At 41.8% G+C, this 15748-nt stretch overlaps 1 protein-coding gene across 2 annotated transcripts in view; it reads left to right on the plus strand.

Annotated features, from left to right (window-relative positions):
• Positions 1–15748, plus strand: part of SSBP4 (single stranded DNA binding protein 4) — a 631862-nt gene that overhangs the window by 444903 nt on the left and 171211 nt on the right. For both annotated transcript variants that reach the window (XM_089687906.1, XM_089687907.1), the window contains one exon: positions 6366–6455. In XM_089687906.1, coding sequence (XP_089544032.1) covers positions 6366–6455 — 90 coding nt within the window. The remainder of the gene's footprint in view (positions 1–6365; positions 6456–15748) is intronic.

Consider the following 15748-nt stretch of genomic DNA (forward strand, 5'->3'; position numbering starts at 1 on the left):
TATTCTGGCAAATTCAAAATACATTTTCTGTGCTTGTATTTTTTTTTCTAAGACAAAACATAGGAAATGTGTATGTATTAAAGTGAAGAACTGAATGTGTTTATTTTGTAGTTTGTCCAGACATGTTTTAAAGTGATTCTTAATCCAATTTAAAAAAAAAATAACAAACATGTCATACTTACCTTCTCTGTGCAGTGTTTTTTGCAGAGAGCAGCCCTGATCCTCCTCTTCTGGGGTCCCCCACCAGCATTCCTTGCCCCTTCCCCCTACCAAGTGCCTTCCTAGCAAGCTGATTGTGTGCTCGCTCCTGAGTCAGCTCTGTGTGTCCATTGACTCAGAAAGCGTGGCTTATTCCCTACCTCACTGTCTGTGATTGACAGCAGCAGAAGCCAATGGCTCTCTGTCCAATGAGGAGAGAGAGAGCCAAGAAAGCTGCTGCTCTCATGCGCATCGCTGGATCAAGATCAGACTCAGGTAAGTCTTCAGGGGAGGCTAGGGAAGAGAGCTGCATGCAGGAGATTTTGTACCTTAATGCATAGAATGCATGGCACCATTTTAAAGTTGAACTCCAGGCAAACAGCTAAATATATTTATGAGAGCAATTTATACCTGCAAAAAATTTGTATTTCTGGCCATTCTGTCCTGAGATTTGTGCAGCTGTGCCACACAGCACAGCCCTGTCTAGTAAGGGAGAGGTCTTGATGTTGTCCTGCCGCACTTTCACGTACAGGTCTCCTGCCCACGCCATCCTGGTCATTAACCCCTAGATGCCAAGTGCACGCAAATATGCGGCCTCTCTGCGTCTGGGCCTTGACGCTGAGCGACCGCATATTTGCATACCACTTTAAAATACATATGTGCTGAGAGCGTGTGCGCCCTGTGCGCTCCTAGCACATATGTCCCAAATGTCCCGATCTCCCCTTACGAATGGGAACTTTTCCAATCATGTGACCACCGTGACAGTGAATCACGACGGTTACATGACCCTGAAACCCTGCCCTGAAACTCTTAAAGGGCTGGGTGGCACCGGCGCAAAAGGACTAAACAATGAAAGGAGAGGTAGCACACTACTGAGCTTATCTAACTGTCATTATGCTGTATCCTCCTGTCAGCATGGTTCTTTGTACTCCAGCACCTCTGACTGGCACCTTTTGCTGCTTCATTTTCTACCTTTGGACTCTGCTTTGAGGGTTGTACAGTAGATTACAAGCGGCTGAGGCCAAGTCAAACTTGTACTACCTACATTTAAAAAAAAAAACACAATTTACATGTATTCCTAGAGTTCAACTTTTATCAATAGCAGGTAATCAGAATAACTTATGCTAACTTAACAACAGCGACAACAAAATCCCTTCTATGTCTGCGCTGAGGTCGTATTATGGCAAGAAACAAAAATGATAAACAAAGTATAATTTTCTGCCTGCCCACTTATGAAGAAAGAATGTCTCACACTAAGGGAAGTGCACAGTATTAAATGATAGTACTTGCTGTTCAGGGAATGTGATTTCTGTGCCAGGTTTGATAAATGGTTGGAAGTCGGTCGTTGTCATAGGAACAGGACACAACTTTGGTTAAACACTTCCGCCCTTCGGTATTTAGGATAGTGCCAAACATTTTCCCCTGGAGAGGATGTCTTCAGCTGAAAGATATGCTTAAATAAAATATCCTGTCTTTCTGTACTGTAACCTTTGAGTTCCCGGAATAGCCCTATTAAATATAATGCAGTGCATTGTATGTTGTTAGTGTGCAGACATTGCGCTTTAGAGCCACAGAGATCATAGCGGGATCAGATGGACAAAACAGATACAAAAACAGAATCAGTTGGTCAGATTCTTTACACTTTTTGTCAACCACAAGTCTTAACACCAAGGTTCCATGTACACTGCAGCTGATAAACTCATGTTTCTGAACTGTTCAGCGTTTTTTTTCAGCAGTCCCTGAACTCTCCCTAATATTTCCCTATGTGTCCATGTACACATAATCATTTACAGTCATTTACAGGCAGTTGAGTTTACAGTTGTTTTTTTGAATGCAGAAAACTTGCATTCAGCAGTAGATTATATCAGCATTTCAAACGCAAAACGCGTGTAAACGTGACTAACCGCGTTTATAGGTTTTTGTGTTTGAAATTCTTTTTGTTAACTCTTCCATTTCCAGATGTCCAGAGCCTTTTTTTCATCATGAAAAATGCAGGAAAAGCGTTGTCCCGGTACTCAAATGGACCTGGTACACCATACTTTGAGATTTTGCATGAAAAAAAATATGTTAGACACTGCTGCAATAATTTCTGCACAGAAATGAGCTGGAACACATCCAAACACCACAAAAAAAAAAAAAGAAACAGCTAATCTCAACAAACACTCCTCTATCTGCTTCTGCTCTCTCTATTACTTTCAAAATGTCTGAAATAGTTAATGTTTTACTGTTTTTCAGTGCATTCTGGGCTTTTTTGGAAGGTCTCCTGAGGTTATCTTAAAAAAAGCTTCTAAACGCAAACGCTCATAAACGCGCATAAACGCAGTATGCAAGCGCAGCTAAACAGACTTTTTTTAATCTACATTTTCCAGCAGTCAGTTTCCATCGTTCAGAAGTGTCCCGTGTACATGGGGCCTAAGCATATAACCTGTGTAATGTAGGTAGGTGGAGGGAGCAATACCATGTACCAAGTCAGAAAATTTTTCACTTTGGAATTAAGGCTCATGTACACTGCAGCTCCTAAACTGATGTTCAGGAGCTGTTCAGCATTTTTTTCAGTAGCCCATGAACTCTCCCTAATGTTTTCCTATGTGTTTATGTACACATAGTTGTTTACAGTCGTTTACAGGCAGTCGTTTTTTTGAACGCACCAAACTTGCGCTCAGGAGTAGATTTTACCTGCGTTTCAAACGCCAAACGCTTGTGATTAACCATGTTTTTAAGCGTTTGCTTTTACAAGCGTTTTTTAACTGTTCCATGCCCAGATGCTTTCCAGATGCTGTCCAAAGCCTTTTTTTCATCATCAGAAATGCATGCACAGCGTTTTCCATGTATTCAAGTGCAACTATGACACCAGCGCAGTCAGTTCCAGGTTTCGCATGAAAGAAAAAATGTTAGAACATGCTGCATTATGCTCATGATGGGATAGTGAATACAACCAGAAAAGACAGGTCATCTCAACACATACTGCTCTCTCTGCTTCTGCTCTCTCTATTTATCTCAAAATGTCTGAAATAGTTAATTTTTTACTATTTTCAGTGCATTCTGGGCATTTGGGAAGGTCTCCTGATGTTATCTTTAAAAAACGCTTCTAAGCGCAAACGCACATAAACTTAGCTAAACTGATGTTTTTTAACCTACGTTTTCCAGCAGTCAGTTTCCATCATTCAGAAGAGTTTTCCAAACGCCCTTAGAAGCTGCTCAAGTCATGGAACAAATTCCAAAGGTTTCATATGCATGGTATCCATTATTGAAGATTTGTCATCTTTTGTGACACCTGTAGCGCCCCCCTGATCCCCAGCATCAAGGAGGGCTGACATTTCACCTAGTCACTTTTAGGCTGAACAAAAGTGAATTTATTGCTCACAACCAAAATCAGGGAGAGAGGATTACAGGTCACCCTAGGACAGTTGGCAGACAGACCAGCAGACTCCTTAGACAAAATAGCAAGATAGACAGCAGTACAGAAAAGAGGCCTTTGACTTGCATCCAACGTTCTCTATCTCTGTAGCAACCGCTCTCTCCTATAGAAACCATAGGTAATATATTGGCGCTGGAGAGGTGTGTATGGATATTACTGTCCCATGGGTAATCGGGAATGTTCAGCTAAGGGAATAAATAGTATCTCTCTGCTGTACAATTAAATGCTTGAGCATGTAGCGAAAGGTCATATGCTAGCGCTGGAGAGATGAGGTTCGCACATTACAGTCCCATAGGTAGTGGGGAAGTATTCAGCTGTTATGGATAGCACAGTCATGAGGCAGCATCCTATAGAGTTAAGCTGGACTCTGTAGTGGAAGATAAAGGAGAGGGCACCAGACTAAGTGCAGTATGAAATAATCATTTTATTGCACACATTAGTAAGTAACTCACAGGAGGTAAGTGGTAATCAGGCATTGGTATATAGGGACGACATCCGGAAGTGGGCACCACTAGAGACAGAGTAGAAACCTATACAAACCAAAATCTCATAGCACCATGCAGGGATTCTTTGGATGTGTCCACCTTGACACTTTCCCAGGCTCTCCACAGTCTTGGGTCCATGGTAGAAGAAACCTCTAGTACTTCATCTCAGGACTCCATTCTTTTCATGCCTCAAGGCAAGCAGATAGGCTCTCCCTTGCAGAGCCTATAACACATGCCTAGGCCTTATAGGCTTCAGACCTATGCAATACAGCTGTTCCTCACAAACCCTCACAAACCCACACCAGACCAAGGTCTGGGTAGGAGGACCCGATCACTTGACCTCCCCAAATATTTATACTAACTCCTAACAAGCATTAGTTTAACAGTTTAACAATAAATAGTGTCGATTTGTGTATTGATACTGGTTGTGTGACAGCAAAGTGACTACCAATCTGTCTCCAAAAATTTTAATTTGCAGTAATAGTTAGAGAGGTGTCACAGGGAGCTTGAGGTGCACCAGAGAGAGACTAGTTTTGTTGCAGGACACAGATCACACCCAAGCAGATATTGAGCAAATTAAACTTATGCCATGAGAACCTAAGGCTAGGGTCTATTAAAAAAAGAAAGTTCTAGAGAGAATAGTGAGGATGAACATGTGTTAATAGTTCGCTAATCATAGATGGCAATATATAATTTGAAAGGCTGTAATTTTCCAATACAGTTAGAAAATGAAAATGGGAAGCTCTAACAATGCTTGTTATGTTTCTGTAACCTTTGAACAAAGTAATCATTTTAATTACATTTAATTTTGAACTATTTTTTGACAGTTTTTCATATAGAAAGATAAGATTCCTTGATAATCACTATTCAAAGCAAACCCACAATTTTCTGTAAATTCAAAGTTTGGCTATGATTTTAAACACTCACCTATTGTAGATGCTTTTCTTTATAAAGCATGTACAATGCACCAGCTATAGGTTTCATAGCCCATCTCTGCTGAAACACTGCGGTTGATTTACTAAAAGTATAACAAATTCACTTTGTAAAGTTTATATTTCGTTTGGAATGCATATGATTACAGTGAATGAGGTTAACCTGTGTTCACTTCAATGATCAAATCATGTACAAGCAAACATCCAGTTTTTAACTTTTAATTGCACATAAAAGTGTAATTAAAAAAAAGTATTCAAAGTGAACACATCTTCATTTGTTTTACAAAGCTAAGTGAGCATATGTTTTGAAAAGTAAAAAGCTTCCAGGACTCCAGAACCAGTAAATCAGTACTGGTGCAAATAGTACTACTGTCAGACCTAGGACTGAAGAAGCTAAGGAAGCCCAGTAGATTCATAATGGAAAGCTAACATGTTGTAGCTGTTCTGAATGAGTATAATCGTCATATGGGAAACAGAGAATGTTAGCTGCTAGCAGTATTAATATAAAAAATTCACCAGGAATTTGTGAAAAAAAAATTCTTAAAGGACAATTGAGGTAATAGTATCTGCCATCGTAAAACATGAAACAATGATTTGACCATTTTGGTAGATAAATAAGTATTTTGTTTATTTTAGTCTTTTAGAAAAGTATCCTGTTGATATGGTATATTGTTATATACGAGTATTCAGTATATATTTTTAAGTGTATTAATATTTGGTTTGGTACATTAAAAAAATGCATCTTGAACATTTAAAAGTCACAAACAGTATCGCAGATTACGCATTCCTCCTAATATTACAGTTATTATAAATCCTAAGAAGGCAGTGTTTCCTCCTCTGTACTTGTTTGTTCAATAAAGATTTAGAAATGACAAAATGTTTATTACTCATCACAATTCTTTAAAAGCTCCAGCAGTTTAATTCAGATATACTATTATGTGCTATTGGCTGGATAATAGGGCAAATGGAGCTGTTGCCTACAACAATCAGATATATGCTAGAAAGAGAAAAGTGTTTCTTCAGCTCCAGAATTCATAAATCAAATGTGATTGTGTGGATGGGCTTTGGGCTTTTGCCAATGGCTTGAGATTGGTTTGACATGCTTCTGAAATAATTTTCAATTCATTGACAGGTGCATTTGGCCTGCTGTTGACCTCCTTCTGACCTGCTTCAAGTGGGTTTTGAATTCCCATAGACTAGTATGGGAATGCAGAATCCATCTGATGCTAACAAAAGCCCATCAACACAAACACTATTAGACACAGATTTGTGTATCTTTGTTCCTTTTATATTTCAGGAATGTTAATATATTCTGTTTACTTATTATTGCAGAGTGCAGCAGCTGCTCCCAGTCCAGTTATGGGTAACATGCCACCAAACGATGGAATGCCAGGTGGACCCATGCCTCCAGGGTTCTTTCAGGTAGTACTTTAACATTTCCTATTTTCTGATCTCAATATTCTACCTGTGAAACAAGGGTGACACTGACTGAAAAGCAATATTAAAGTGTTACTAAACCCACAAACAGTGAAATCAGTCTGTATATGCAGTAAGGCATGCTTGTTATACTCACTGTGGAACCTTAGGGGTTAATCCTTTGCATTGTGTAAAAACACTGTTTGATCCTGTCTTTTCTGTTCCTCCCCTTCTTCCAGTGTCCCCCTCTTATCTCCTGATAAGACATATCGTGTGGAGACACTCTGCACATTCTCAGTTTGGTGTGTAGTGGAAGAGGGTTTTTTTTCTTGGGAGAGTGCATGTGATCAGCACAGGGCCAATCAGCACTGTCCAGACAGAGGTCACTGCTTTCATACCACCTAAAAATCAAACCAGTTTCCCATTCTATAAATCTTTAAAGAAATGCGTGATCAGAAAATGTTGTTTCCTAGAGATCTCTAGCTCAAATAGACTGAATTAGTGACCCACAACAAAAGTTTGCAGTCAAGTCAACAATCCTGATTCACTTCCTTGTGCGTTTTAAAAAGGTGGTCAGCAATAGCCGCATATATATTTCTGTAATCACAGGTTTCCTTAAAGTAGATCTAGAGGGCAAAACTTTTTTCCCCACTTTGGATAGAGTAATGGAGGGTCATAACCCGTGTTAGTTTATTTTTTGCCATCTGTGTCCCATTGGAAAGAATTTCCTTCACTTCCTGCCCCATAGCCAAAACAAATGCAAGTGAAAGTGTTACTAAACCCACAACAGTAAAATCAGTCTGTATATTCAGTAAAGCATGCTTGTTATACTCACTGTGGAACCTAAGAGGTTAATACCTTGCATTGTGTAAAAACGCTGTTTGATCCTGACTTCTCTGATCCTCCCTTCCTTCCATTGTCCTCCTCTTATCTCCTGATAAGACATATCCTTTGGAGACAATCTGCACATGCTCAGTTTGGTGTGTATTGCTAGAGAGTTTTTTTCTTTTCTTGGGAGAGTGCGTGTGATCAGCACAGGGCCAATCAGCACTATCAGGGGTTCTGCATCCTCCTAGAACAGAATGAAAACTCCTCCTAAAAAGCTTTAACATGTGCTCTGCTGGACACAGATAGAAGTCACAAGACTGCTCTAACTGCTGAGGTATTTAGCAGTTTATATTTACTAAAATAATTGCATTTCCATGTTGTGTGTACTGTGGGAGACCAGATATAGTGAATGCAGGGTCCTGGGTTTAGTAACACTTTAAGACTGGAAATAGAAGCTGAGTTGTTGCTAATGCTGAGAGAATCAGAATCCTTGTTTATTTTTTGGATATATGAATGAAATCTTTTTGGTCACTAGGGGCAATAATTTTGTTTCCATATGTTCTTTTTGGATTTTAAAAATAGGCTTACTTTATCATATAGAAAATAAATGCCTTAATGTAATTTTAAAGTTAAATATTGTTTTCCTAAAATAAAAAACATTTTATAATTACCTGCTCTGTGCAGCCACTTCCTATGGTGGCATACGTGCATGCTTTCTCCCAAGCTGGACTGTGTTAAATTTTTAAAAAAGTAGTTGTTTCTTGTATACTCTGCTTTAACAAACTATATGTCATTTGATTAGGGATTAAATGTTTAACAGAATAGGTAATCAGTCAAATGGTCAGTCAGATAGTGACTGTATGCATGTGAAAAAACATGCATGAACTGCACAGTAATGAAAATCTGGCTGATGATGGCAAACAACATGCATACACAGAAAGCTGCACAAACATTAACTCTTTACAGCAATCTCATTATGACTCAATCAGGGTAACAGGACATAGCATAATCCCTATAATACTCTATAACAGTTGTGACGAACCTATGGTACGTGTGTCACAGTGGGCGCACAGATACCTCTCTGTTGGCACGCGAGCCAAGTCACCCCAGCAGCTGAGCATCGGATAACAGCGCACATAGGGGCCATGCACATGCTCGGAAAGGAGTAGCGACACCAGGCAATGACCTCACAAGCCACGATTCATTAGCCACCGTATGTCCGAGATTTCGCATGGCCGGTCAATGCACTGCCAAGGATATATATATATTGGATTGGCTGTGAGTGGCTTGAGCTGGTGGTCAGTGGCACTTTGCCACCTTGTGTTGGTGATCAGTGGAACTTTGCCCCTTGTGCTGGTGGTCAGTGGCACATTGCCCCCTTGTGCTGGTGATCAGTGGAACTTTGCCCCCTTGTGCTAGTGGTCAGTGGAGCTTTGCCCCCTTGTGCTGGTGGTCAGTGGAGCTTTGCCCCTTTGTGCTGGTGGTCAGTGGCACATTCCCCATTTGTGCTGGTGATCAGTGGAACTTTTCCTCCTTGTGCTGGTGATCAGTGGAACTTTTCCCCCTTGTGCTGGTGATCAGTGGAGCTTTGCCCCCTTGTGCTGGTGATCAGTGGAACTTTGCCCCCTTGTGCTGGTGATCAGTGGAACTTTGCCCGCTTGTGCTGGTGATCAGTGGAACTTTGCCCCCTTGTGCTGGTGATCAGTGGAACTTTTCCCCCTTGTGCTGATGATCAGTGGAACTTTGCCCCCTTGTGCTGGTGGTCAGTGGAGCTTTGCCCCCTTGTGCTGGTGATCATTGGAACGTTGCCTGCTTGTGCTGGTGATCAGTGGAACCTTGCCCCCTTGTGCTGGTGATCAGTGGAATTGTGCCCCCTTCTTCTGGGGGTCAGTGGAACTTTTCCCCCTTGTGCTGGTGATCAGTGGAACTTTGCCCCCTTGTGTTGGTGGTCAGTGGAGCTTTTCCCCCTTGTGCTGGTGATCAGTGGAACTTTGCCCCCTTGTGCTGGTGATCAGTGGAACTTTGCCCCCTTGTGCTGGTGATCAGTGGAACTTTTCCCCCTTGTGCTGATGACCAGTGGAACTTTGCCCCCTTGTGCTGGTGGTTAGTGGAGCTTTGCCCCCTTGTGCTGGTGATCAATGGAACTTTACCCCCTTGTGCTGGTGATCAGTGGAACCTTGCCCCCTTGTGCTGGTGATCAGTGGAACCTTGCCCCCTTGTGCTGGTGATCAGTGGAATTTTGCCCCCTTCTTCTGGGGGTCAGTGGAACTTTGCCCCCTTGTGCTGGTGATCAGTGGAACTTTGCCCCCTTGTGCTGGTGGTCAGTGGAGCTTTTCCCCCTTGTGCTGGTGATCAGTGGAACTTTGCCCCCTTGTGCTGGTGATCAGTGGAACTTTGCCCCCTTGTGCTGGTGATCAGTGGAACTTTGCCCCCTTGTGCTGGTGATCAGTGGAACTTTGCCCCCTTGTGATGGTGGTCAGTGGAGCTTCTCCCCCTTGTGCTGGTGATCAGTGGAACTTTGCCCCCTTGTGCTGGTGATCAGTGGAACTTTGCCCCCTTGTGCTGGTGATCAGTGGAACTTTGCCCCCTTGTGTTGGTGATCAGTTGAACTTTGCCCCCTTGTGCTGGTGGTCAGTGGAACTTTGCCCCCTTGTGCTGGTGATCAGTGGAACTTTTCCCCCTTGTGCTGATGACCAGTGGAACTTTGCCCCCTTGTGCTGGTGGTTAGTGGAGCTTTGCCCCCTTGTGCTGGTGATCAATGGAACTTTACCCCCTTGTGCTGGTGATCAGTGGAACCTTGCCCCCTTGTGCTGGTGATCAGTGGAACCTTGCCCCCTTGTGCTGGTGATCAGTGGAATTTTGCCCCCTTCTTCTGGGGGTCAGTGGAACTTTGCCCCCTTGTGCTGGTGATCAGTGGAACTTTGCCCCCTTGTGCTGGTGGTCAGTGGAGCTTTTCCCCCTTGTGCTGGTGATCAGTGGAACTTTGCCCCCTTGTGCTGGTGATCAGTGGAACTTTGCCCCCTTGTGCTGGTGATCAGTGGAACTTTGCCCCCTTGTGCTGGTGATCAGTGGAACTTTGCCCCCTTGTGATGGTGGTCAGTGGAGCTTTTCCCCCTTGTGCTGGTGATCAGTGGAACTTTGCCCCCTTGTGCTGGTGATCAGTGGAACTTTGCCCCCTTGTGCTGGTGATCAGTGGAACTTTGCCCCCTTGTGTTGGTGATCAGTTGAACTTTGCCCCCTTGTGCTGGTGGTCAGTGAATCTTTGCCCCCTTGTACTGGGGGTCAGTGGAAGCTCTGTTGTGTTTTTCTTTTAAGACAAAAGATGTTAATGCATGGGTTGTTTTTATCTAAACTAAAACCTCAGTATTCCGGTTTAATTGCAGTGTTGGCACTTTGCAATAAATAAGTGGGTTTTGGGTTGCAGTTGGGGCACTCGATCTCTAAAAGGTTTGCCATCACTGCTCTATAATAACAAGAGTTAAGCTGAGAATTACTACGTCATTAAAACAGTTTAGAATACAGAAACTTGTGTTTATCCTCATAAACAGCATCCCACTCTGTGAAGTTCAGGGTGGCTCTGGTAACAAAGGTGAACAGCTGAAGGGATTCAAGGCCCATAGACAAAGGGACACCTCACTGGAACTGGAGTACTCTGGTTAGAGTTGGGGAGGGGCTCCCTACAGTAGCTGGGTCTTCCAGGGAAGCTGTGTGCTATTAGGGTCCTGACCAGCAGCCAGAACAGTTGTCTGGACAGTTAGGGGCCTCTCATCTGGTTGTAGATCACTTGTCAAACTACCTCTGCCTCATCAGGTGTGACCTTTCTAATCTGCTGAGGGAGGAACTTATCTTCCCTGGGCATGCCCAAGAACCCAGGGAGTTGTGGGAAAAAGGAGTTAAAGGACCCTGAGTAAATGGGCACATTTCTGTACATGTAAATGAACTGTAAAGTCATCATATTATCTGGATCGATAGGTTTTTAAGATGCCAATAGACTTTCGGAGGTTTCGGAAGGGATGGGGGGGGGGGTCAAACATGCTAAGAATTTTGAAAGCTAACTACTCCCTTAAGCTAAACACTGTAGAGAGCTTAAGGAACATACCGTATATGCTAACTTGCCAAAAGTACTGGCACCATTCTTCAAAGGGGAGCAATATCAAACATGTTTTGTTAATTGCCAGGTGAAGTATTTTCACAGTGTAGACTACCTGGATATCATGTACCATAAACATGTTTGTGGCTTTAAAAGACCATTAACTTTGTGAGTGTTAGAATCATTGTGCTTGTTGTTGCTGATTTTAATGATGTTGATAATAGCATATTAACATGTAAAGAATAAAGTATTGCCGCTACTCCCAACCCTCCCAGGGGAATGAACAATAAAGAGCAGCCTCAGCCTACATTTCTCTATCAAACTACACGCCCTGATGCATTTCGCCCCACCCAAAATGCTGGGCAAAATGCATCAGAGTGTGTAGTTTGGTGGAGACATGTAGGCTGAGGCCGCTTTTTTATCATTTATTCACCTGGGCTGGTCGGGAGTAGCGGCAATACTTTCCTGTTTACATTTACTATCCCCCTGGATTGATATTAAGACTCACCTGTACCCCATATTGTGGGACAAAGGGATATGATTCACCTCTACATTGAGCATCGCCAAAAGCAATCAAACAGGTATCAGTAAGCATATTAACATATTAGTACTTTGTAAATGTGCCTGCTATATAATGTATATATTGAATAAGTAATGGTTGTAGAATTCCTATTGAAGCCCATCCTCACAAACTCAAGTCTTTGGAATTAAACTACTACTGGTAGTCATATGCTGTAGGAATACATATTTTGTGAAGGAGACATCTCTGTATGTAACTTTTTATAGTCTGTAATTTTTGCTTTGTAACAACGTGCGTCTCTTGCACACTTCAGCAAAAAAAACACAGCACAGTGGGGGTATTTTTTTTCTGATCTAAAATGCAGCCTATTGTTTACAACGTGCCTGTACACACAAGTGCATAAACTAGCGCTGTGTATTCTTGAATTAAATACTATTGGTAGTCATATGCTGTAGGAATACATATTTTGTGATGAAGACATCTCTGTATGTAATTTATTTCAGTCTGTAATTTTTTTTTAGTTTCTCAGGTTACAAAGCACTTTTGTATCCCTACCCTTAGGCCTCTTGCACACTTCAACTTAGAAAAGCTCAGCACTGTGGGTTTTTTTTTTTTACTGCTCTAAAAAGCAACAGATTGTTTACAATGTGCCTGTACACACAAGTGCATAAACTGTTATTTATTTCAGGTACTTATATAGCACCCTCAATTTACACAGTGCTTTACATATATATTGTAAATTCACATCAGTTGCTAACCCGCAAGGGGCATACAATCTAAGGCCCCTAACTTACATCCATACATACACATACTAGGGCCAATTTAGACAGGATCCAATTACCCTACCAGCATGTGTTTGGAGTTTGGGAGGAAACCCACACAGGCACAGGGAGAACATGCAAATTCCAGGCAGGTGGTGCCATGGTTGGAATTTGAACCAACGACCCTAGTACTACCAGGTGGAAGTGCTAACCATTTAGCCACTGTGCTGCCCACTACTAGTGCTGCGTATTCTTGACTGTGAAAAAAAAAATAGAAAAATTTGCATTCCTGGCCAGTAATTTGCCCAAATACGCACATATGAGCATAAATATAAATGGATTTTGCCTAGGAATGTACTTAACGCGCAAATGCTCATACACGCAAGTGCACGTGAACACAAGCAAAAATATGCTAGAATACATGCAAACCAATTGCCTGAAATTACATCCAGAAATGCTGATGCTCAAACAAGAGGCCAAACAAGAGGTTTTAGTCTATTAGTATGTTTGTCAATATCTTTTTATAGCTATCTAGTTTACATTTGCTGAAAAATATTGTACTGGCTGTATAGACAGTTAACAATAGCAGCACGATTTACATTAATGTGTCAAATGTTTACCTAGTATACCCCTATATGGTCAAATGCTGCACATCCTGAATTTGCTAAACTACAATATGCCAGTAAGTGGAAAGCCTTTGGGATCACCCACCTGCATCATATATTTGCAAATACTACCCTGCGATCCTTCCCAACACTACAACACTAGTATGTGTAATATATATATATATATATATATATATACACACTATATTGCCAAACGTTTTGGGACAACTGCCGTTACATGCACATGAACTTTAATTGCATTCCAGTCTGACCCTAGGTTCGCACCTAAGCTTTTTCCGCAGCATTTTGCATGAATGCACTACAGTCCAATTAACATGATTTCCTATGCAACACATTCACATCTCTGCATTTCACGCGGTGCTTTTTTTGGAAAGAGTCAGGGACTTTTTTAAATGCAAAAAGTTGCATTTTTGGTTCTATAGACTTCAATGGAAATGCTGCAGAAAAGCATGTAGTACCTTTTTGCTGCGTTTTTGCTGCATTTTTGCCACATTTTAATCTGCCTAGCAACAAGAAAAAATGCAAAACACATCAAAATCACTGCAAAAATGCATAACAAACGCACGTACAAAAACGTAAAACGCGCTGTAGAAACGGATCAAATTCAAGCTGCAGAAGTGTGAACCTAGCCTTAGTCCGTAGGGTTCAATATTGAGTTGGCCCACCCTCTGTAGCTATGACAGCTTCAACTCTTCTGGGAAGACTGTCTACAAGGTTTAGGAGTGTGTCTATGGGAATGTTTGACCATTCTGCCAGAAGCGCATTTGTGAGGTCAGGCACTGATGTTCTCCTGGCAACTGCCAAAGCTAGACATATCCATTGTATTGCCAGAAAGAGAAGCATGATTCATCACTCCAGAGAACACATCTCTACTGCTCTAGAGTCCAGTGGTGGCATGCTTTACACCACTGCATCCGATGCTTTGTATTGCACTTGGTGATGTAAGGCTTGGATGCTGCTGCTTGGGCATGGAAAACCATTCCATGAAGCTCTCTACACACTGTTGTGCTAATCTGAAGACCACATGACATTTGGAGGTCTTTAGCTATTGACTCTGAAGACAGTCGGTGACTTCTGCGCACTGTGCGCTTCAGAATGTGCAGACCCCGCTCTTTCATTTTACATGGCCTACCACTTCATGGCTGAGTTGCTGTCGTTCCCAGTTGCTTCCACTTTCTTATAATGCCACTAAGAGTTGACTGTGGAATATTTAGTAGTAAGTACATTTCATGGACGGACGTATTGCACAGGTGCCAACCTATCACAGTACCACACTTGAAGTCACTGAGCTCCTGAGAGCGACCCATTCTTTCACAAAAGTTTGTAGAAGCAGTCTGCATGCCTAGGAGCTTGATCTTATACACCTGTGGCCATGGAGATGATTAGACACCTGAATCCAATGATTCTGAGGGGTGTCCCAATACTTTTGGCAATATATATATATATATATGTATATATATATATATATCCCCATATTTCTGCAGAAGTGTTCACTGTGATCTTCAGTTGCTGTTGATGACTATCCAGTGTCTGTATGTCAAAATGAATGGACTATAGTCTGATGAATTGGATTCCTTGCTGTTCCATTATATCCAGAATCAGGATTAGAGGAAATAATACAATTGTCTGCTTTTAGTTTTACTTTCAAGTGCACAACTGCTGTAATAAATGTAGTATTCTGGAGGTCATTTTCCAGAAACAAGGATATGCAGAATAGGAATCCATGCCAAATGGTAGGGCAAGGCTTTTCCAAAACCCAGGAAAATATACAAAACACAAATACACAGAAATATGACCTAATTCATAAAATAGTGCTATCTGACGAACAGAAGAGTTGCATGCATATACCATGTAATCAAATAGGATTGCTTCCTTTATGCAATAATGCAATAATGAATGAAACCACGCAAAGGATTCCTTTTCCTTAACCTGCTCAGCCTAAAATAGATGATTGACAGATGCCAGTAACCACTTGCTTGTTTATTGCCTAGTTTATGGAAAATAAAACCTTCTCAGTTCATCCCGCAAGCTTATCTTCACAGAGTCTTTCTGGCTGCTGCATTAGACTTTGTGCCAACAATCAATAAGGGGAAGCAGTCTCTGCATAGTATAACTGGCTAACATTCTAAGGAAAGGCAGCAGCAAAGCTTGCTTTTACTTGGAGTAAAATGTGTATCAACTGACAATGTTTTTGTTTCTGTTGTTCTCTGGTAATGCTTGTACAGTGTAAATTATTTCAGATATATTTATATACAGTATCTATTAACCGCTTCCCGTCCATCCTAGTAGTAACGCTGCTACAGGGCAGCACGGATGCGCAAAACCATGTATATATACGTGATTTTGCATTTCCAGGTAGGGGGCGCGTGCGATTCATGCACATGCCCTACCTGCGCAGCTATCCGCGGCCTCGGCTATCAATCATCGGGTCCCGGCCAGTGATTACTCGCATTAGAAGCATTACCACCAGAGGT

The sequence above is a fragment of the Staurois parvus genome, unplaced genomic scaffold, assembly GCF_062004578.1.
Source record: "Staurois parvus isolate SC_StPar_1 unplaced genomic scaffold, SC_StPar_1.0 ptg000439l, whole genome shotgun sequence".
NCBI lineage: Eukaryota > Metazoa > Chordata > Amphibia > Anura > Ranidae > Staurois > Staurois parvus.